Source organism: Lonchura striata, chromosome 8 (assembly GCF_046129695.1).
Source record: "Lonchura striata isolate bLonStr1 chromosome 8, bLonStr1.mat, whole genome shotgun sequence".
Taxonomy (NCBI): Eukaryota; Metazoa; Chordata; class Aves; order Passeriformes; family Estrildidae; genus Lonchura; species Lonchura striata.
In genome coordinates this window covers 1404303-1427423 of record NC_134610.1, presented here as the reverse complement: position 1 = coordinate 1427423, position 23121 = coordinate 1404303, and the positions used below count along the sequence as shown (strand labels likewise).

Sequence of the window (23121 nt, the reverse complement as noted above, 5' to 3'; positions counted from 1 at the left end):
TCGGACTCAAGAGTTACCACATTGACCAATTTCCAGGAATTTTTCCTTGAAAAACTGCCAAGTTTTGCATTTACAGCACTGTGTACTTGACCTGCTAAAGAGAACATGCCACTGTTGGAATGAGTGTTTGGATCAAAGAAAATTGGGTAATTTGAATTTCAAATTTCAGCACTTGTTGGGGTATAAGCACTAAATCTCATTTTCTTCAGCTCAAAGGTATTTTTATAATAAAAGCTGAGAATGAAAGCCAAGCTGGCATGTTCTCTTTAATATTTTTCTAGTCATAGATCTGCTTCTTAGCAAGATTAGGAGTGTTTCTAAAGCAGTTCACGTTCCTTTCCTGGTCTGTTCCTGCCATAAAATCAAATAAACTATTTACACTACTACACTGAAATCCAGAGGGGTTTTTTGGGTCACTTTTACTTGTTTTGTTTGGGGTTTTTTTGCCAAAAAAAAAATGCTATTTGCTAGGTGAACACCTGGAGCTTGTGTGGATGAAGACTGAAAGAATTTTGAAATAATTTCTTATTCGTTAATCTCAAAGAGGCTGAGGGAAGAAATTTGGGGTGTGGATGTTCCTGGGAGACACCTGGATCAGCTCCAGGAGAGAAATAAAATAAATGGGGATTAATATTTGCCAGAAATGCACTCAAAACAATTCAAATATTTAAGGCCCAAACAATTTGAATTTTAAGATCAAATTTAATTTTTAAAAGGGTTTAATAAAATTATTCTGAGGAGGGAGATCAGGATTAACCAGCACAGCCATGGTTTCAACATTGATGGACACGGTTAAAAATCATCCAAAATAATCCAGTGATTCATCAAAAAGAATCAATTTGGCTAAAATTCCTTCCAGTTCCCAGGAGAGAAGGCAGAGGTTGGGAAATAGGAAAACATCAAAAACAAGCTGGAAAAATAAACCTGAAGCAGGCTCAGCTTAAGCTGAGTTTCTTCCAGCAAAGTGAATTAAGATGTTAAGAAAACCCCACCACTGGACTAACTGACGTTCCCATTTTTTTTATTTTTAATGGAAAAATCAAGGCAAACCTTTTACAGGTGATATTCCCCGAGGAACATCTTTCTCCTTGAATTTGTGTGGCTGCAAGGGAAGAAGAGCTCTGGGAGAAGTTCCTCCCTGCTTACAAACCCTCGGGACCTGTCAGACTCCAAATCCTCCTCTCAGCTCCCAGGACCTGCTGCCCTCCTGTTCTCCAAACCCTGCAGGGAAAAACCTGGAATATTCCAACCTGGATTTCCACACCAAACACCCATGGATAACAAACCACCCCCCCACCCAAGCCCTGTTTGACCAAATCCAGGTGTTTATTCCCCAGGCAATGGGTGATGAACAATGACCCTTCAGGAGGAAACAGCAGGACTGGGATGTGCTTTCCCATCCCAAACCATTCCAGAAAATTCCAAAGCATCCCAGGAAAAAATGGTTACAACCTCCTGCCTTGTGTATTTCAAATTAACTCGTTTCAATCTCACGGTGTTCTTAAAGATTCTGAGCCTTGTAACCACCCCAGCCACAAAATTCCCAGGATAAATGGATCCTTATGTGTTTATGCACTGGTAAAAATGGTCAAAATTCAGGGAAAAACTCCTGAAAAGGAATCTGGAAGTCTTCAAATCAGGTTTTACGAGCGAGTCCGTGGCTCAGAGCTGTACAGAGTATTTAAGGAGAAATAAATACCAGTACATGCTAAAAGACAAGGTTTAATCATCGATAAAAATGTACAAAAATATTCCAAGGACAGCGGCTTCCCAGTTTTCTCACCGAGCAGGGCTGGGGGCACCTCCCTGAACGTGCAGGGGCTGGAAAACGGGGCTGGAGCTGCTCCCTCCTCCCTCCTCTGGCTGTGCAGGTACATTCTGCAGCAGGTTCTTAAGGCAACACATGGAATTGCGTTTAACATTGGATTTTTATTCCTAAGTTTTCCGAAGGGGGAGAGAAAAGGTGGAGAGAAACGCTGGAGTAACAGCCAGGGCCGGGCCGGGATTTTGGGAATGCCGAGGTGCTCGTGTCCCACACGCTCCCTCTGCTGGCACAGCAGAATTCCCAAACACGGCATTCCCTGGCATTTGGGATCGATGGAGTCGGGACTTGGACACGGATCAGTCTTGGACAAAAACCCCAGTGCCAAACAACCCCAAAATCCAGGGGATTGCAGAACACATCAGGACATGGATTCCTTACTCCTGCTGCCTTCCCAAAAAAAAAAATCCCACCCAAGCAAATCCAAAGAACGAAAGCACAAGGACTTAAATCAGGAGTTTTTTCCCCAAAGCTGAGCTGGGCTCTGCCCAGGCAGCCCAGGGTTGTTCCCTGCCTTGGGAAGGACACGGGAAAGTGCTTGGGGACACTGCTGCCACCTCTGTGTCCCCTCCAGGGGATCCCATCCCGCCCCGCAGCTCCAGGCCAGGCACAGCTTTGCCCTCAGAATTCCATGGATTTTTCTACTTTTGACTGGATTGAAGTGGTAAAAAACTAAAAGCCACCCTTGTTGTGGCCATGGGCCACGGGCCACCGGCCCCAGGGCCTTGCCCACACAAGGCTTGGTTTTATTTTGCCACCTGTAAACGTTTTTGGTATCAAGGATCTTCTCATTGATCTTCATCCAGCTGTTCCAAAAGAGTCCTCCTCTGTTTTTCCAGCTCCCCCTCGCTGAGCTCGCTGCCAGAGGTGTCCCAGTTTCCCTGAGGAGAGATGGGGCAGGGTCAGGATGGGATCCAGGGAGGCTCCACGCTGGGACACCCAGCCAGAAACCCCCAAATCCCAACTGGGGCACGGCACAGAGCTCCAGGATCCCCAAGTGCAACCTCTGCCCTTTCCCAGAGCAAGGCTGCAGCCAGCAGAGCCCAAAGCAGCAGGCAGAACAGGAAGCAGAGCTTACGGAATCTTTTCCAGGCCGTTTTTTAGTGGGGGATTTATGCTTGGACTCGGATCTCTGTCTGGCTCTTTCCTTCTCACTGTCCCTCTCTCTTTCTTTCTTGTCCTTCTCTCGTTCCACATCGGATTCTGGCGAATCCTGTGGGGAAAAAAAAAAAATGGGAATAGTGAACATTAATGTTGAATATTTTGAAGTCCAACTTCCATTTAAAGAATTGTAGAATCACGGAATGATTTAAGTTGGAAGGGACTTTAAGTCTCATCCCATTCCACCTCTGCCGTGGGCAGTGACACCTTCCCCCATCCCAGATTGCTCCAGGTTGTCCAGCCTGGCCTTGGGCACTTCCAGGGATCCAGGGGCAGCCACAGCTGCTCTGGGCACCCTGTGCCAGGGCCTGCCCACCCTGCCAGGGAGAAGTGAAGCTCTTGCTGCATTTTGGATGCTTTTGCTGCTCTTGTGCAACTCGGAGCTTCCAGCACGACCCTGACACTCAGGCAGGCACAAGGAATGGCCGGGATCCTTCCCAGCTCCCCCCAGCAAGGAGAACACCTGGATTTGCTAGGCAGCTCAGGCAACTTCACCTGGAGTTAAACCCTCCACACTCAGCAGTTTGAGGTGGTTTACAGAGTTGTTATTTTGGCAGCTCCCCCCTCCACCTTGATCCCAGTTTTTCTCCAGGAGCATCCAGCTGAGGTGCCAGGCTGTCCATAACCCAACTGCAAACTGGGCTCCACTTACCGACTTGTGCCTCCTCTTCTTGCTCTTCTTCTTGTGTTTTTTGGACTTCTTGTAGCTCCTCTCTGCAGCCACAGGGAGACAGAAACCCCCCAGGAATCAGTGGGTAAATCCCACAGGAGAAGAGCACAGCTGGTGTAAAGCCAATCCCATCCCACCCCGTACCGGATTCGGCGCTGGAGGAACGCTCCGACACCGACCGCGACTCCGAGCGCTGCCGCTTCTTCTTGGAGTGGCTGTCGTCATCCTCGGACTCCGAGCCCTTCACACATAGCCCAGGGGAGAACCCCAGTCAATAATTCCATGGCATTCCAACCAGGAATGGGAATTCCAGCACCATCAGTGCAGAGGGAGGGGCTGCAGGGATACTCACGGAGCGGGAACGGGAGCGCTTCCGGTGATGTTTTTTGGATTTCTTCGAATGTTTCTTGGTCTTGGAGTGGTGGTGTTGACACTCGTGCTGTGGGCAAGGCAAGGAGGGGAGAGCTCGGAATTCCAGCAGGGATTGGCCTTGGAAAGGCCCTAAAATCCCAGCTTGTTCCACCCTGGGTAAGGAGAACTTTCCCAGAGCGGGGTGCTCCAACCTGGCCTTGGACAGCTCCAGGGATGGGGCAGTGACATCCCAAAAACTGATGGGATCTTTGTCCTCATTCAATGGGAGAACCACCTCATCATCTACAGCACATCCCAAAACTCTGATGGGATCTTTCTCCTCATCCACAAAAGCTGGGAAATGTTAAAAACTCCATCATCACCATTTCATGGTAGAACCACCTCATCAGCTCCTACAGCACATCCCAAAAATCTGATGGGATCTTTCTCCTCATCCAGAAAAGCTGGGAAATGTTAAAAATTCCATCATCACCATTTCATGGCAGAACCACCTCATCAGGTCCTACAGACATCCCAAAGAACTGATGGGATGTTTCTCCTCATCCACAAAAGCTGGGAAAAGTTAAAAACTCCACAATCACCATTTCATGCCAAAATACCTAAAAATGGGCACTGCTGGCATGTTGGAGCTGCAATAAAGGCAGCCAGGAGCAGGGAAAAACACCTGGATTCCCATGGATCCGCTCCCTGGATCCAAACCCACCCCTTGCTCTGTCTAATTGGAAATTATAGAATTAAAAGGCAAAATTTCAGTTCAAATTCTTCCAAACTGCGAGAAATGGAACAAAACCCCCAAGTGTGAGAGCTGAAAAAATCAAATTAATCTCCTGATACCACTTTATGAAAAAAATCCCATTAAATCCTTCCCCTTCCCACTCAATGTAGAAATAATTTTTCTTGTTTGTTGTCCAATGACTTCAAAAATAAAGGAATAATTACCTCAAGTACATGAAGGAAATCCTTAAATATCCTTTTCCTTTCAGATTCCAGGGTGATGTCTTCAAATGCTGGTTCCTTCACAAATCTGTCTCTGATCTGTCAGGAAAATTAATTATATTAATTATTAATTTATAAAAATAATAAGGCATAATAAAAGTAATAATAAAAATAAGACATAAATAAGAACTAAAAATGAAACTAAAACTCTGAATAAATAAGGAAAAATAAAAACAATAATAATAGAAATATTAAGAAATCATAAAAGTAAAAATAAAAATAAATAAAAATAAATAAGAAAAATAAGAATAATAATAGAGAAATGAAAAAATAAAGTGAATAATTTTAAAAAATAATTTTTTAAAAAATTATTTTTACCAGTTGAAAAGCCCCTGAAGTGCTACAAGGCTAAACCTGCAATCCCAGATTTCCAAGCAAATCCCGAATTTCCAGCGTTCAGGAAAGCTCTAACTCATGGAAACATGGAGAATCCCACTGCTTTCCCTGCACATTCCATTTAAGCTTAAAAAACCCCCAAATATTTATATAAATTATCCTTGGAAAGTAAAGATTCTCCAGGGTATTTTACCTAGGACGAAGTTTATACTTCTAAATAATTTCAATTAACTTTGGGGTGGTTGTGGCATTTTTTTGGGGGGTTTTGGGGTTTTTTTTCCCAGTTCTTTTAGGATGTTTGTGTGTCTAAAGGATGAAACTTTTCCCACCCAATTTTCCTGAAGGAACCACGGGTGTTTACGGGGTTTTGAAGCCCCACCAGCAGGACCAGGGAGAGGCTGGCGAAGATGGGTTTTTTTAGGGATTAGCAGGGAGCTGTCTGGGAATTCGGGAATGTTTTTCCCAAGGGATTCTCATCCTTACATCCTCCCAGACAGCATCCAGCTCGATGGGGGGGGTGGCTTGTTTCAGCATGCTCTTGAAGGCTGATTCCTTCCTCTTCATCTTCCGCGCCTCCTCCTTCTCCCGCTCCCGCTCCCGCGCTTCCGCCTTCTCCAGCAGCTGCGGGGATCCAAGGGAAGGGAAAGAATTCCATTTATTGGGATTTCTGCACACTTCACCCTCACAGCCGTGTCGGAGTCACTCAGAAATAAATTCCATTTATTGGGATTTCTGCACACTTCACCCTCACAGCCGTGTCGGAGTCACTCAGAAATAAATTCCATTTATTGGGATTTCTGCACACTTCACCCTCACAGCCGTGTCGGAGTCACTCAGAAATAAATTCCATTTACTGGGATTTCGGCACACTTCACCCTCACGGTTGTGTCTGAATCACTCAGAAATGACAAGGAAATTAATTGCTTTTCCCGTACTTAATTAATAACAGCTATGATATTAAATTACTTCATCAATAATTAATCAATTCTGTATTTTTCCAAGCATGGAATTGGTGTTGATGAAAATCAAATGATGCAAAATTGCAGAACCAGCCAAATCAGGAGAAATTTTTATGTACAAACAGGAGAGCATCACTGAATTCCTATCCCAGAGTTCCTCAAGTTTAGGAATGTTGACTGCTCGGATTAAGGTTTATTTTTATTTTGGCAACTGAAATGAGTTAACCCCAAATAACAGAATATTCCTCAATTATGGAATTAGTTAGAAAATAAATCCTAATTTGTATTTGGAGAAGGGATTTTCCATCCTCATTACCCAGCTATCCCAATAAATAAATTAATTAATGTATTAATTAATACTTACACTGTTGAAAGCCAGCTTGATGTTCCCTGCATCCAACGTGGTGGCTCTTTTAGTGGAGCTGATGACAGTGACAAAATCCTCAAAGGAAGTGTTCACTTCCACCACAAATCCTTTATCCTGGAAAAAACAGCTCCTTTGGTGTGAGGGACATGGGGAATTCCTCCAATTCCAAGGAAATCCCAGCTCCCTTGGATGGGAAAGGAGGAGCCAGGTAATGCTCACCTTTAAGATGTCTTTAATTATCTTCTTCTCATCGTGGTAACGAGCTTTTAAATCCTCCACGTAAAACTTGAACAGGTCAAGTGCGGTTGATCCTGAGGGAGGGTTTAGTTAAGGCACAGGTCAGGTTTAACCCCAGAGCAGCATTTTTAGGTGCTGAGGAACAGGAATAATTGCTCAAATCCCAGGATTTCCCCTCCTTACCAGGCTGGCCGAGCATGCTGGTGAACCTGATGTCGGAGCTGATGGCTGGGTACAATTCCATCCAGGAGGACATGGAGTGCAGCTGCCCGTGCTCGTGCAGCTCATCCAGAAACAGCTGCAAAACACGAGGGAATTCAGCCATTCCTCCAGCTTCTCCCTGGTACCAGCTGGGATGGATTGGCTTGGTAACTGGAATTCCATTCTTATTCCCACAGGATTGAAAAATCCCCTTTTGTTGTTCTTCCTGCATTTCCCCACCACCTACAACGTTCCAGCTGCATCTCCTTCCCATCCAGGCCTATTCCCTCTGATTTTCCCTGATTTTTCCAGTTCTCCAAGCAGAGAAAATGCACAGCCCCAACTGGGATGGACTGGCTTGGTAACTGGAATTCCATTCTTGTTCCAATAGGATTGAAAAATCCCCTTTTTTTGTTGTTCTTGCACTCTGATTTCTCCCTACTTTTCCAGCTCTCCAAGTAGAGAAAATGTCAGAGCCCCAGCTGGGATGGATTGGCTTGGTAACTGGAATTCCATTCTTGTTCCAATAGGATTGAAAAATCCCCTTTTTTTGTTCTCTTGCATTTCCCCACCACTTAAAACGTTCCCGCTGCATCTCTTTCCCATCCAGGCCTATTCCCTCTGATTTTTCCCTACTTTTCCAGCTCTCCAAGCAGAGAAAATGCCACAGCCCCACACCTGAGGCTTTAAACACCCCCTTGAATCAACCCTCAGGAATAAAAAAAAACCCACGTGGAATAACCCATGATATCCCATGGGATTTTTAGGACAGAATCCCAAATTCCACCAACCTGGAAAGATTCCCTGTTTTTACGTTGCCTCCTCCTTTCCCTCAGCAAACTTTTCTGCTTCTCTTCCTCCTCCTCTTTCTCCAAGGCCCTGATATGTTCCTCAAAACAGATCAGGGCATCCTCCTTATCCATGTCTAGCGAGAACACAGGGAGAAGAGGGGGAAAAATCAGGTTATTCCTTCCAAGTCAGGAAGAATCCTCCTCCCCAAAGAATTCCAGAGCCCACGGCCATACTCTGGAGCTCCTCATCCTCGGCAAAGGTGGGGTTGTCCATGAGGTACTGCTGGGCCTCTGACCAGGTGGTGCAGTAGGTGACGTTGGCCATGTTATCCAGGATGTTCTTCAGAGCTTCCCAGTTCCTCTTCCGCAGCTGCTTGGCTTGTTCCTGAGGGGAAAAGTTTCTTTTTTGGGCTCAGTTTGAGGTGGTTTGGACAGAAATGGAAGATATCTAGTGTGCTCTCCAAGAAAATATGAGAGTAATATTTAATTGCTACAAAATCATGGAATTCTAGAGCGGTTTGGGTTGGAATGGTCCTAAAAGCTCATCCCATTCCAACCTCCTGCCTGGGACAGGGACCAGGTTGCTCCAAGCCCCATCCCTGGACACAAAACAGCACAATTTTTCCATCTTATTATTATTTCAGTGAATCAGAATAAAATCCATCATGTGATTGATTAAAATCCCCCAGAAATAAAGCACACAGTAAAACCAGCAGGAATAAATCTCAATAAACCCCCAAATTTTCCCTACAAGCTGCTGTTTATCTGCCATAAAGCCTCAAGCACAGATGTGAGGTGTTTGAGGAACAAGTGAGGAGATGCTGGATGGATTTGGAGGGAATTTACCTTCTCCTTCTTGGACAGGAAAAACAGAACATCCTCATAAATCTCCAGCCGGTCCCGCTCGGATATGGCATTCCACACTTCCATCTCCCCAAACATCTGTTCAGCTTTTCTGGGCAAGACAAACAAAAAACACACAACTTCATTTTTATTTCTTGGTGACTAAATTATCCATCGGTTCCCCTCAACATCAGGGAGGGCTCTGCTCCAAGCAGGAACACTTTTGATAGGAATTCTCCTTGATTTTCCCTCTTGGGAAGTGTTGGTTTTTGTTTTTGTTTTTTTTTGTGATATCTTTTGAATTTTTCTAAAGGAAGGAAAAATCTAAAAATGGAAGTGGATGCCACTCCAAGCAGTGCATCCCATGAGGATTTTAATCCCAGATTTTCATCCCAAGTCTCTTACTTGTATCTGGTGGTGGATGTCATCTTCTCGTGGTTTTCCAGGAAGCGCTGGAAGGATTCCTTGGCTTCCTTGTACTTGGATCTGGCTTCTTCCTTCTCCTCCTTCTCTGTCTGAACTTTGTAGGCATTAAAGGCCTGCTTCTTTTCACTCAGTTTTGCCAAAGCACTTCCCAGGAAAGGAAAGGAAAGTGCAATGTTATTTATTAATTAAAAAAAAAAAAAAAAATCAGGAAGAGAAGACAATCAGAAAAGGAAAATCAGGGAAAAAAATTAAAATTTGAAAAAGTTAAAGGAAAATCAGAATGAAAAAAGAAAGAGAATTGGAATGAAAAGGAGAATTGGAATGAAAAAAGAGAATAGAATCGCAATGAACAAAAAAGAGAATCAGAACAAAAAAAGAACAAAAATCAGAACAAAAAAAAAAGAACCAAAAAAATGAAAGAAAACAAAAAAAAGGAAATCAGAACAAAATAAAATCAGAACCAAAAAAAGGAAATAAAATCAGAAAAAAAAAAATCAGAACAAAGAAAGAAAATCAGAACAAGAAAAGAAAATCAGAACAAAATAAAAAGAAAATCAGAACCAAAAAAAGGAAAGAAAATAAAAAAAAGAAAATCAGAACAAACAAAGAAAATTAGAACAAACAAAAAAAAGGAAATCAGAACAAAATAAAATCAGAACCAAAAAAAGGAAAGAAAATAAAAAAAAAAGAAAATCAGAACAAACAAAGAAAATTAGAACAAACAAAAAAAAAAGAAAATCAGAACCAAATAAAATCTGAACCAAAAAAAGGAAATAAAATCAGAACAAAAGAAGAAAATCAGAACAAAGAAAAAAAGAAAATCAGAACACCAGGAAAAAAAAGAGCACCAAAAAACCAAGAGCAATCAAAAAAAGTAGAAAAAGAAAACAAGAAAATTGAGTAAGGAAATCAAAGCCAGAAAGCAAAAGGCAACAGGTTTGAATACTTCAGATTTGAGATAAAATCAATCTGGACATTTTAATCCCCAAATCAAGATAAAATTCCACACTCCTTCCCAATAAAAATGAAGCTGTTGGAAGCATTTCCTTATGGAGGAAAGGAAGGCAATTCCCTGCCAATGGCACAAGTGCAGGAGTATCTGTTGCTAACAGAACTTTGGATTTTTTGGAAGTAAATTCCCTAAATTTGTGGAATTCCCTAAATGTGGAATTAAAGAAGGACTCAGTACCTGTATCTGGGGTCATTAATGATCATTTTCATGGCCTGCTCCCAGGAAGCATTGGATGGAACTCGCTGTGAAAACAGGAAATTATGGATGAATCAGACCTAGAATTAACATCCAACACTGAACAATTCCTTAAAATCAGCCATGGGGAAAAGAAAAAAGAACATTTGATTTTTAAGCTAAAACAACATTTCACTGGCATGTTCTTTTCCTTCATTTCCTCAAGAGTGAGGAGTTCTTCCCCAAGAAAATCAAGTAAAATCTGGCAAATAAAACGGAAATAAAACCAGGTGTTGTAGTGCAATAAAACATTAATAACTGGCCCAAATACCTTTTCTTTTAACAGTTCTTTAAATGCTTGTTTGGCCTCTTCCTTTGTGTTCCACGTGTAGGTTTTTTTAACTGGTTGGGCATCCTCATCCTCCTTCTTTGCAGCAGCACTAAAACAAAAAGAGTTTTATTGTTTAAATGTTTTTTTCCTAAGTTAGAGGCACTGAAGAGTCAAAAACCACCACAGAAAGAGTTTTCTAAATAGCAACTCCAAGTAAAAAAAATAATAAAGTCAATAATTGAGACAAAAGCTTTCCCTCCTGCAATTGGCTGCCTGCTAAGGTTATATCTAGAAATTATTCTTAAAAATATAATGCTGAAGTTCAGCAGGAATATTAATATTTTATATAAAAATATAAAGAAGTGCTTAAAAATGGGCTTTTTCTCCTTAATTACATCCTGCTGCCTAAAATCCTTCACAGTATTTCTTTTTTTTTATTTGAATGATAAAAATCCTAAGTTATAATTTTCCACATAAAAGAGTTTTCATTATTTAAAAAAAAGGAATCCTGGCTGGAAGAGATAAAAATCCCTCTAGTATTTTATTTTCTTCCAGTGATAACCAATGGCACAGATCCATGGAAAAGGAGCATAAACAGGTGCCTTAATGGCACACTGGGAAATTCTTACAGATACTGGAAAATCCATGGAATGATCTTGTCACTGATGCTGCTGAGAAATGAAAAACTGCAGCACAGTCTTGAGGCTTCATGAATTATCTTGGAGCCATGGAATTACTCCATGAATTATCATGGAATCATGGAATTACTCCATGAATTATCATGGAATCATGGAATTACTCCATTATTTCCATGAATTATCATGGCATCATGGAATGGGGTGGATGGGAAGGGACAGTAAAGCCCACCCAGTTCCACGGGCAGGGACACCTCCCACTGTCCCAGGCTGCTCCCAGTAAATTATTCATTCCCTTGAAGAACTTGATTTAAGTGTGCTTCCCACAGGTTTGTGGGAAGATCTTGGTGTTTGGGATGGGAATCATGGAATGGGCTGGGTGGGAAGGGACATGAAGCATCATCCCAATCCAATCGTGCCATGGCAGGAACACCTCCACTGTCCCAAGATGATCCCAGTAAATTATTCATTCCCTTGAACTTGCTTTAAAGTTTGTGGGAAGATCTTGGATGTTTGGGATGGGAATCACGGAATGGGCTGGGTGGGAAGTGAGACATGAAGGATCATCCCAATCCAACAGCTCCCACTGTCCCAGGCTGCTGCCAGTAAATTATTCATTCCCTTGAACTTGCTTGAAGGTTTGTGGGAAGATCTTCGATGTTTGGGATGGGAATCATGGAATGGGCTGGGTGGGAAAGGACATGAAGGATCATCCCAATCCAACAGCTCCCACTGTCCCAGGCTGTTCCCAGTAAATTATTCATTCCCTTGAACTTGCTTGAAGGTTTGTGGGAAGATCTTGGTGCTTGGGATGGGAATCATGGAATGGGCTGGGTGGGAAGGGACACGAAGCATCATCCCAAGCCACTCCTGCCACGGCAGGGACACCTCCACTGTCCCAGGATGATCCCAGTAAATTATTCATTCCCTTGAACTTGCTTTAAGGTTTGTGGGAAGATCTTGGTGATTGGGATGGGAATCATGGAATGGGCTGGGTGGGAAGGTACACAAAGGATCATCCCAAGCCACTCCTGCCACGGCAGGGACACCTCCACTGTCCTAGGCTGCTGCCAGTAAATTATTAATTCCCTTGAACTTGCTTGAAGGTTTGTGGGAAGATCTTGGTGATTGGGACGGGAATCATGGAATGGGCTGGGTGGGAAGGTACACGAAGGATCATCCCAAGCCACTCCTGCCACGGCAGGGACACCTCCACTGTCCCAGGTTGCTCCAGCCTGGCCTGGGACACTTCAGGGATGCTGGGAAAACCATCCCACATCCTCGCAGGGAACGATCCCCCCGACACCCCACGCAAACCCACGTTCCCCTGGCACTCACTCTCCCGCGCCCTCCTGCTTGGCCGCCTCCTCCGTGGCGGCGGCCGCGGCGTCGGCGCCGCCGTCCTGCGCGCCGGGCGCGGCGCCGCCCTGGCCCTGCTCCTCGGCCGCGGCCGCGCCGGCTCCGTCCGTGTCCCCCGCGGCCGCGGCCGGGGCCGGGTCCGCCTCGGGAGCGGCTCCCGCCGGGGCGGCCGCGGCGCCGTCGGCCGCCGGAGCCGCGCTCGCGGCGTCCCCGGCCGCGGCCGAGGCGGCCGCCGCATCCTCCGGCTTCGTGCTGGGGAGGAAAGCAACAGCGGTCACCCCAGCTTGAGTAAATGCCAAATTAGATATTGGTAGTTAAAGGTAGAGGTGTGTTAGTTGTTGTAAAAAACCTGAATAAATCACCGGCCTTGAGGAGCTTAGGGATGAGGGGGAAGCGGGGAATGAGGGGTTCAGGGTGAGGGAGACTCGGAAAAGGTTTATAGGCACTCATGGAAAAGGGTGAAAGACCCTCAGGGAAAAGGGCTTGAAGAGGTTCAGGGAAAAAAGGGATCTGAAGGTTCCCAGGAAAAAAAGGGATCTGAAGAGCCTCAGGAGAAAAAGGGGCTTGAAGAGCCTTGGAGGAAAAAAAGGGATGAAGAGCCTTAGGAAAAAAAGGGATCTGAAGGCTCCCAGGAAAAAAAGGGATCTGAAGAGCCTCAGGAGAAAAAGAGGCTTGAAGAGCCTTGGAGGAAAAAAAGGGATGAAGAGCCTTAGGAAAAAAAGGGATCTGAAGGCTCCCAGGAAAAAAAGGGTTGAAGATCCTCAGGAGAAAAAGGGCTTGAAGAGCCTCAGGAACTAAAAGGATCTGAAGGCTCCCAGGAAGAAAAGGGTTGAAGATCCTCAGGAAAAAAAAGGGTTGAAGATCCTCAGGAAAAAAGAGATTTGAAGGCTCCCAGGAAAAAAAGGAGCTGAAGGCTCCCAAGAAAAAAAGGGTTGAAGATCCTCAGGAAAAAAAGGGTCAAAGAGCCTCAGGAAATAAAGGGCTTGAAAAGCCTCAGGGAAAAAAAAGGATCTGAAGGCCCCCAAGAAAAATGGGTTGAAGATCCTCAGGAAAAAAAGGGCTTGAAGGATTCCAAGAAAAATGGGTTGAAGGTCCTCAAGAGAAAAAGGGCTCGAAGAGTCTCACGAAAAAAAGGGCTTGAAGAACCTCAGGAAAAAAGGGTTTGAAGGATCCCAAGAAGGGGTTGAAGCCCACCAGGAAAAAAAGGGATTGAAGACCCCCAGGAAAAGTTCAAAGACCCTCAGGAAAAAGGTTTAAACTTCCTCAGGAAAGTTTTGAAGATCCCCAGTAAAGGCTTAAAGGCCCTCAGAAAAAGTCTGAAGGCCCTCAGGACAAGATTAGCATAATATTAAAAATGTACCTGTTTTCTTCAGCTTTAATCATTGCTAGAGGAAAAAAGGAGAAAAACAATTAAAATATAGATTTGTAATAGTCCATATAAACAGGGAGTTCTGGTAATTCTTGATTTAATAAAAGAGAAGTTTTAAATGTTTTTGTTACTATCAAAAATGTTAATGTTTGTGTCCTTCAAAGACTGAAATCAATCAAGATTAAAATAAAGTTTAAAAATGCCATGATGGGAAGATTTGGTAATATAAAAACGACAGGTTTAAAATAATTCTTTTAATTCATAAAAAGGTAGTTCAAAACACAGAAAGAAAGTCAAGATTATTAAACAGAATTTGAAGGAAGGAAATATTTAAACTACTGCTGCCTATTCTTTTTTTTTTCCCCACAATTATTCTTTTCCCCCAGCTGATTTTCTTACTATTTACAACAATAATACAATTAATTAATAGATATTTATAAAAACACAAGTCCAGCAGCCTTTTACCTTCAAGATCCTCCAGCTCTTTGGGTTTTGCCCAGCGGGATTCCTTTGTTTGGGAATTGTAATAATAAGGCTTCCCAGAATCTGATTTATACTCCTTCCAGGGACACTTGGACAACAATTGCTGACAGAGAGAAAACAGATTTTCCAAGGAAAATCTTTAGTAATTCCTTAAATAAGCAATTAAGAACAACATTAAGTGGGATAATTATGGGGCAGAAGACTTTTGGTGTATTAAAGTTGCATTCCTGGAGCTTTTTCTTCCTGAAATTTCTTCCCATTAAGAAAAAAAAAAAGCAACAAAATTCCAAATTTTCCCATTTTTTTCCTTGTGGATTTAGCTTTGCTTAACGTTTATTTTCAGTTCTCAGCTACAAACTTCATATATTCTCCTCAGGAAAACAGAAGGATTGGCTAAGAAGTGAAAATAAATCACACTGGATCTATTTGATTTTATACCCAACAAGAATAAACCAGGGGAATTCTCAGGAATTTGTTGTGTATTTTAAGAGCATTAATTTGACCAAAATAGCAATTCTTAGGCGTTTTTTTTCCTTCTCTTAATTATTTGTCTATTACTTCTCTAAAAAAAGTGAAAATAAATCACATTGGATCAATTTGATTTGATATTATCCAACAAGAATAAATAAGGGGAGTTTTCAGGAATTTGCTATGTATTTTAAGAGCACTAATTTGACCAAAATAGCAATTTTTAGGCTTTTTTTTTTCTTCTCTTAATTATTTCTCTATTACTTCTCTAAAATTAGTGAAAATAAATCACAATGGATCAATTTTATTTGATATTCTCCAACAAGAATAAACCAGGGGAGTTCTCAGGAATTTGTTGTGTATTTTAAGAGCATTAATTTGACCAAAATGGCAAATCTTAGACGTTTTTTTCTTCTCTTAATTATTTCTCCATTACTTCGCTAAGTAATAAAAGTGACACATTTTTAATTTAAAAAAACTATTTAAAAATTAGGAAAATTGAGGAATTTTGGCCACTTTCCACCCTCAGGTTCTCCCAGTGTAAGGAGAAAAATCCAAGTATTTTAGGAACGCTTCTTATTGGAAGAGTTTGCTCCCGTTGCTTCCAGCAGAACTCTCCCTGCTGCAGTTTGGAAATCCCTGTGTTGCCCCAACATCCCAGAAGGAATTTGGGATTTGGTTACCTCAGCAGGGGTTTTGAGGTCATCTGGCTTCTCCCACGTGGACTGCTTGGTCTCGGTGTTGTAGTAATAAGTTCTTCCATCCGGGGACTTGTGCTCCGTCCACGTGGATTTCTGGGAACGTTCCAAGGGGAATTAGTAACGGTGTGAAAAACGGGATGGAATTCCAGAAAAACAGCGGGATACAAACCTGCTTGGAGTGCTCCTCGCCGGCAGAGCTGCTGCTGGTGGAGCTCTGCTGGACTGTGGACACCACGGGATGTGTTGTCTGAGGAGGAGACAAAGCAGGCCTTGGGAAATTAATTTCACCCCAATATCCTGGATTTTCCAGCAGCACAGGGAGCCAAATTCACACATGAAGTCAGTATTTTGCCCAAAAACCTCCTTTTTTTGGGAGCGGGGCTGCTCATTTGCACATTCCCAAGGGCCTGATTCCCACCAGGAATCAGTGCAAGTGAAGCCCAAGCCACAATTCCAGCAGCACTCCCTGTTCCCAAATCTTGAGGAAAATTTGCTTCAGTGGCTCCCTGAGCTTGCTCACTCCACACTTCTGCTGCTTTCCGTGGCCACTTTTCCCAGGAATTCCCTGGAATCGTCTGCATCCACTTACTGTGGATCTGGGATTGGATGTGGCCATGGAAAACTGGATTTCCTGACAGGCCAATGGGCAGGATGGAAATCTCATGGAAATAATGTGGATGGCATCTATTCCATAATAATTTAATAAAAGCATCTATTAATTAATAATTGGGACAAGGCCCACAGATTTCAAAGAACAACCAAAAATTTGGAAAAATGCAGGGGAAAAGAGGGAGAGGGAAAAAGAAAAGGAGGAAAAACCTGAATTAAGCTTTTCCTTGAAATCCCTAAAACCAAGTTTGCCCCACACACCACACTGGAATTCCAACCTTCTGGAACTGTGCTTTCCACATACCTGAGTCCCAGGAGGGGTCACTCCTGAAAAATAAATAATTAAAAGTTAATTAAAGGTCTGGTGGCTTCATTTTTTCTAAAAATTCCACCATGTGTGCAAAGAAAAAAAACGTCCTGGGCACCAATGGAGATTCCAGGACTGAAATGCCCCACTCCATTTTAGAGAAAAGTGGAATTTTTTTAATGTTTCAGCTGACTTTGGTTAAATATTTTGAAATCATATCAATTTGTTTACTCACCTACTTGTGCATCCATGCTGTTCACTCCTGGCTGTAAAAATAATTAGATTAAAACAATTAAATGTTTAGACAAAAAAAAATTTAAATAATTAATTCCCAAGGAATTAAGTCCTAAAATAAATCCAATATTCATTATCCAAACAAGGCCTTTCTGCCACAAAAGGCTAATTCCTTAAATAAGGATTCCTGCTTCCCTCTTAATTATTCCTGTTCCTTAAATAAGCAATTAGGAACAACATTAAGTGGGATAATTATGGGGCACAAAGCTTTGGGTGTATTAAAGTTGCATTCCTGGAGCTCTTCCAGTCAAGGAAAAAAAAATCAACAAAATTCCAAGTTTTCCCATTTTTGCCTTGTGGATTTAGCTTTGATTAAGGTTTCTTTCCAGCTCTCGGCTACAAACATCAAATATTCCTCAGGAAACCAGAAAACTTGGTTAAAAAGTGAAAATAAATCACACTGGATATATTTGATTTGATATTATCCAACAGGAATAAACCAGGAAATTTCCAGGAATTTGTTGTTTGTTTTAAGAGCATTAATTTGACCAAAATAATAATTTCTAGGAATTTTTAATGTATTTTAAGAGCATTCATCTGACCAAAATACTGATTTTTAGGAATTTCTCTGTTTCTAATCAGCACAGCAAAGGTTTGTGCTCAGCACTACAAGAAATTCCATAGGAATTTAGAGATTTAAATCTGCACGGGAAAAGGAAACATAAAAATAATTTATTTCTAAATTGAAATGGCTGGAACTGGTTTTAAGTCAAACTCTTAGGCTCGGACTAAATTTATTTCTTTAGAACAGGATTTAATTTAATTTTTTTCCCCTCAGAGATTTCACCTGTATTTTAATTTTTCCCTCTCCATTTCCACCCAAAGAATTTCTCATTCCTTGAGCCATTCCAGAAATTTTTATACTCAGCTGAATTTTGGGAACTTTTAATTAAAAAATCTCTTTCTAATGGATTCAAATCTCTTTAATATTGAATTACAACTCTTAAAAAAATACAATTTAAGAGAAAAGAATCTCTTGGTCAGACAATTTAACAATCCAAGGTCACAGTGATTCCTGCCAAACTCCAGGAAGTGAAGGGTAAGGAATGAAAGGAAAACTAAAAGGAAAATCACAAAAATCTTATTTTACAATCATTTGAGAGCTACATAAAACTCCACTGTAATGAAAAATACATTTAAAATTGAAATTCTTATTTTCTAATTAAAGAAAGCAAAGAGTGATCAACAGCAACTGCTAAAATAAGCTTTTAAAAACTAAAAAAAAAAACTTAAAAAAAAGCAATGAAACTCACAGGAACCGTGGGCTGCATGGCAGCCTGGGACATGTGGGACATCATCATTCCAGGCATCACCGACTGCATCATTCCAGGCATCTGGAATTCAAGAGCATTTCCCATCCATTTTATCATGTTCTCAACACAAAATACAGTATTTCTATTTAAAAGCCATTATTTGATACTTCTTTTTAAATAAAAAAACAAAACAAAACAACCCAAACATCCCTCTTAGGCACGGAAAAATAAATGAGATTTGTGGGATTGTGATTCCTTTCATCCCATTCCCACTAAATTGGGATATTCCTATTAGGAATGGCGTGTCCAGATTCCAAAGTTGGGTAAGAAACAACAAAAAAACCCATTTGAACTCCAAAGGAGCAAGAGCAGATGATGTGGGATGTGATTCCATTCCTGAAATCCTGAGAAAGCAGGAAAGGCAAATTGGGAATGATTCCTGCAGAACTCCAAGGCCACGGGGAACAAAGGAGAGGAGAACTCCCAGGTGTGACATTTACCTTCAGCTTTTTGCTCTCCACCAACCAAAAAGTTCTGAGTGCCTCCCTAAAATATGAAATATTGAAATATTCCCTGGCTAAGAGTGGGAATTGTGGAAAAGGAGGTACAAAAAAAAAGCAGAGAAATAAACCAGATTTTCGCCTTCACTTCCTAATGAGCACATGCAGTGCTAATGAGTCAAAACTCTCAGGTTTTTTTAAAATTTTTTTTTATTTTTACCCCAGAACTGCAAACCCCTACTGAAAAAATTCCCACCAAGCCTTTGCTGACCAGTTTGAGGAAAATATGGATGCTGTGTCCAAGGAATTGCAAAGGAAGAGGAGTTGTCAGCACCTTTGGGTTTTTCCCCATCCCATGGCATCAGGACACAGGGATTGTAAACCAACCTCTAGGATTCCAACAGGAATTCTGCAAAAAAAATCTGTATTTCTTTGGTTTTTCTCTTGCTGTAAACGTTCATGTGTGTGGATGTAGGGATTGGCCAAGAATTAAAGGAACGTGAAGCCTCAAGACAAATTTATTCCTTCAAAGTCTACAGGAAACTTCCAAAAAACATGAATCAATCCCAAATTCTGGGTTGAAAATTAGAGGTGCATTAATTATCTGTTTCCATTCAAAAAAAAGACTTGACTCAATTCCAATCTATGGACTGAAAAATAGAGGTGCATTAATGATCTTTTCCCATTCCAAAAAACTTGAATCGATCCCAATATATTGATTGATAATTCAAGTTACAGGTGCATTAATTACCTGTGCTCCTTCCAAAAAACAACTTGAATCAATCCCAAAATCTGGATTGAAAATTAAGAGGTGCATTAATTATCTGTTTCCATTCAAAAAAAAGACTTGACTCAATTCCAATCTATGGACTGAAAAATAGAGGTGCATTAATTATCTTTTCCCATTCCAAAAAACATGAATCGATCCCAATATATTGATTGATAATTCAAGTTACAGGTGCATTAATTACCTTTTCTCCTTCCAAAAAACAACTTGAATCAATCCCAAATTCTGGATTGAAAATTAAGAGGTGCATTACATTATCTGTTTTCATTCCAAAAAACTTGACTCGATCCCAAATTCTGGATTGAAAATGAAGCTAGAGGTGCATTAATTACCTGCTCCCATACCAATTACTAACTGAAGTCACCAAGGTGCATCCACTCCCTGCTGCCCGTAAGAAGGGTTTTCCCCCGGTTAGGATAAACTCCCGAATTCTCTCCTCTCCCTCTCCCAGGGAGCTGGAGGGATCCCTTTTCCTGAGGGATGGAGCAGGAGCTGCTGGAATTGCCTTACCTGCCCCATCGGGGGTCCCCCCATGGGGGGCATCATCTGCGGCATCATCCCGTGGGGGACCGGGGGCATGTTGGGGGGTCTCTGCCCCATGGGGTGCATCCCCATCGGGGGGTAGTGGGGCATTCCCGGGTGGCCCATCTGGAAAACAACCAGGGAAAAAAATCAGCGGCGAGGCGAGCGCCCCAGACACACCCAGCAGGGGGAAAAGGAGATCCCCTTCCCTGGGCTTTTCAGGGATTCAAACACTCCCAGAGATTTCTGTTCCACAGCTCTCGGAGTTCCTTAGGATAAAACCCAGGCAGAGTTTCCATTTGGAAAATATAGTTAGCAGGAAAGGGAAAAAAAAAACCAAATTATTGAAGACACAATCCCAGAATGGTTTGGGTAGGAGGGACCTGAATGCCTCCAGTTTCAGCCTCTGGGACACCTTCCACTGTCCCAGGTGCTCCAACCTAGCCTTGGACACTTCCAGGGATGAGGCAGCCTGGAATTCCACCCCAGGAATCCCCACCCTCACAGGGGAGGAATTCTCCCTTAATTTCCGCACCTTTCAGTTTTTCAATGATTCCTTCCTTGTGTGGGTGACAGGTGCCCAGAGAGGGTTTGGGGGGCAGGGACTCATGCCCAAAAAGCCCCACCTGCACACGAGTAGGAACTTCTTCCTGTGTGGGCTCCAGGTGCCAGAGAGGGTTTGATGGGCAGGGAGTGATGCCCAGGAAGTGCCTCCTGCACACTACCAAGAATTCCTTCCCTGTGCGGGCATCACTGCCCAGAGAGGGTTTGGTGGGCAGGGACTGATGCCTAGGAAGCCCCACCAGCACAGGACCAAGAACTCCTTCCTTGTGTGGGTGACAGGCAGGGACTGATGCCCAGGAATGCCACCTGCACAGGAGCAGGAACTCCTTCCCTGTGAGGGTGTCAGGTGCCCAGAGAGGGTTTGATGGACAGGGACTGATGCCTAGGAAGTGCCACCTGGAAGTGCCACTTGCACAGAAGCAAGAACTCCATCCTTGCGTGGGTGACAGGCAAGGACTGATGCCCAGGAAGTGCCACCTGCACAGGAGCAGGAACTCCTTCCTTGTGTGGGCTCCAGGTGCCCAGAGAGCTCTGATGGGCAGGGACTGATGCCCAGGAACACAAGCAAGAACTCCTTCCCTGTGTGAGCTCCAGGTGCCCAGAGAGGGTCTGATGGGCAGGGACTGATGCCCAGGAAGTGCCACCTACACAGGACCAAGAATTCCTTCTCTGTGTGGGTGACAGGCAGGGACTGATGCCCAGGAATGCCACCTGCACAGGAGCAGGATCTCCTTCCTTGTGTGGGCTCCAGGTGCCCAGAGAGGTCTGATGGGCAGGGACTGATGCCCAGGAAGTGCCACCTGGAAGTGCCACTTGCACAGAAGCAAGAACTCCATCCTTGCGTGGGTGACAGGCAAGGAGTGATGCGCAGGAATGCCACCAGCAGAGGACCAAGAATTCCTTCTCTGTGCAGGTGACTATCAGGGACTGATGCCCAGGAATGCCATCTGCACAGGAACAGGAACTCCTTCCTTGTGTGAGCTCCAGGTACCCAGAGAGGTCTGATGGGCAGGGACTGATGCCCAGGAACACAAGGAAGAACTCCTTCCTTATTCGGGCTCTAGATGCCCAGAGAGGGTCTGATGGGCAGGGACTGACGCCCAGGTAGTGCCACCTGCACAGGAGCAGGAACTCCATCCTTATACAGGTGCCAGGTGCCCAGGGAGGATTTGACAGGCAGGGACTGATGCGCAGGAATGGCACCAGCAGAGGAACAGGATCTCCTTCCTTGTGTGGTCTCCAGGTGCCCAGAGAGGTCTGATGGGCACGGACTGATGCCCAGGAACACAAGCAAGAACTCCTTCCCTGTGCGGGCTCCAGGTGCCCAGAGAGGGCTTTACAGACAAGAACCGATACCCACGAGGTGCCACCTGCACAGGAGCAGGAACTCCTTCCCTGTGTGGGCTCCAGGTGCCCAGAGAGGGTCTGATGGGCACGGACTGATGCCCAGGAACACAAGCAAGAACTCCTTCCCTGTATGAGCTCCAGGTGCCCAGAGAGGTCTGATGGGCAGGGACTGATGCCCAGGAACACAAGCAAGAACTCCTTCCCTGTATGAGCTCCAGGTGCCCAGAGAGGTCTGATGGGCACGGACTGATGCCCAGGAACACAAGCAAGAACTCCTTCCCTGTATGAGCTCCAGGTGCCCAGAGAGGTCTGATGGGCAGGGACTGATGCCCAGGAACACAAGCAAGAACTCCTTCCCTGTGCGGGCTCCAGGTGCCCAGAGAGGTCTGATGGGCAGGGACTGATGCCCAGGAACACACGCAAGAACTCCTTCCCTGTGCGGGCTCCAGGTGCCCAGAGAGGGTTTTACAGACAAGAACCGATACCCAGGAATCCCACCTGCACAGGAGCAGGAACTCCACCCCCGCGCGGGCCAGCTCCCCGAGCCCGTTCATGGATTTGCCCCCGCTCCCCCGGCCCGGCGCGGCACTGACCATGAGCGAGGCGCGGTCCACGGCGGCGGGGCGCATGGCGGGGCTGAGCAGCGAGCCGCCGCAGCGGCCCAGCAGGCGGCCGCGCAGGGGCGGGCGCGGCGCGGCGGGCCCGAAGGGCAGCAGCGGCTCGGGCTCGCCGCGGGGCGGCAGCAGCGGCGCCAGCAGGCTGACCGGCTTCCCCGCCGGCCAATCGGGCCGCGCCGCCAGCCGCGCGCTCTTCGGCGATTGGTCCGCGCCCGAGCCCACCGGCCGCACCGCGTCGCCCGGAGTCAGCTGCATCAGGGGCGGCGGTTTCGGCAGAGAGAACGGCAGAGGCTGCGGGGAGGCGGCGGCGGCCGCGGCGGTGGAGTCGCCGCCGGACATGCTGGCGGGGAGCGGGGCGGCCCCGCGGCGGCGCGGGCGGCTCGGCCGGGAGCGCGGCGCGCGGAGCGGAGCGGCGGCTGCGGCGGCCGAGCGCGGGGCACGCCGGGAGAGCGCTCACGTGGGGCCGGGGGAGGTGCGCGCTGCGCCGGGCGGCACCAACAGCGCCGGAAGGAGGGGGTGGTTTCGCGCGCCGCAGCTCCAACTCGGCGGGAGGTGGCGGTAGAGCTCCCCTCAGGCGGACGCGGGTGGTACGCGCCGGGTCAGTGTAC

The 23121-nt window shown here is 44.7% G+C and overlaps 1 protein-coding gene across 1 annotated transcript; it reads right to left on the bottom strand.

Moving 5' to 3' along the window:
- Positions 1 to 1706: 1706 nt before the first annotated feature.
- On the bottom strand, positions 1707 to 22578 carry PRPF40A (pre-mRNA processing factor 40A). The gene is made up of 26 exons (XM_077784864.1): positions 22490 to 22578; positions 19974 to 20111; positions 18177 to 18257; positions 16865 to 16895; positions 16627 to 16649; positions 15883 to 15960; positions 15696 to 15806; positions 14527 to 14647; positions 14053 to 14077; positions 12672 to 12944; positions 10699 to 10807; positions 10371 to 10435; positions 9161 to 9325; positions 8759 to 8867; positions 8147 to 8297; positions 7913 to 8046; positions 7104 to 7218; positions 6903 to 6994; positions 6681 to 6797; positions 5841 to 5978; positions 4965 to 5060; positions 4006 to 4092; positions 3798 to 3894; positions 3636 to 3697; positions 2901 to 3035; positions 1707 to 2703 (listed from the first exon to the last, which is right to left on the bottom strand). Exons 1-26 carry the CDS (start codon positions 22523 to 22525, stop codon positions 2611 to 2613), a joined length of 2682 nt encoding a protein of 893 aa, XP_077640990.1. The 5' UTR covers positions 22526 to 22578; the 3' UTR covers positions 1707 to 2610.
- Between the last annotated feature and the right edge of the window lie 543 nt (positions 22579 to 23121).

Bases quoted from the DNA above. Each gene is read 5' to 3' on its own strand.
- PRPF40A (XM_077784864.1), bottom strand. From the start codon at position 22,525: ATGCGCCCCGCCGCCGTGGACCGCGCCTCGCTCATG. The intron at 18,258-19,973 runs GTAAGGCAATTC...CTTGAATTCCAG, and splicing joins GGGGACCCCCGATGGGGCAG to ATGCCTGGAATGATGCAGTC. The intron at 9,326-10,370 runs GTACTGAGTCCT...TTTCCTGGGAAG, and splicing joins ATTAATGACCCCAGATACAG to TGCTTTGGCAAAACTGAGTG.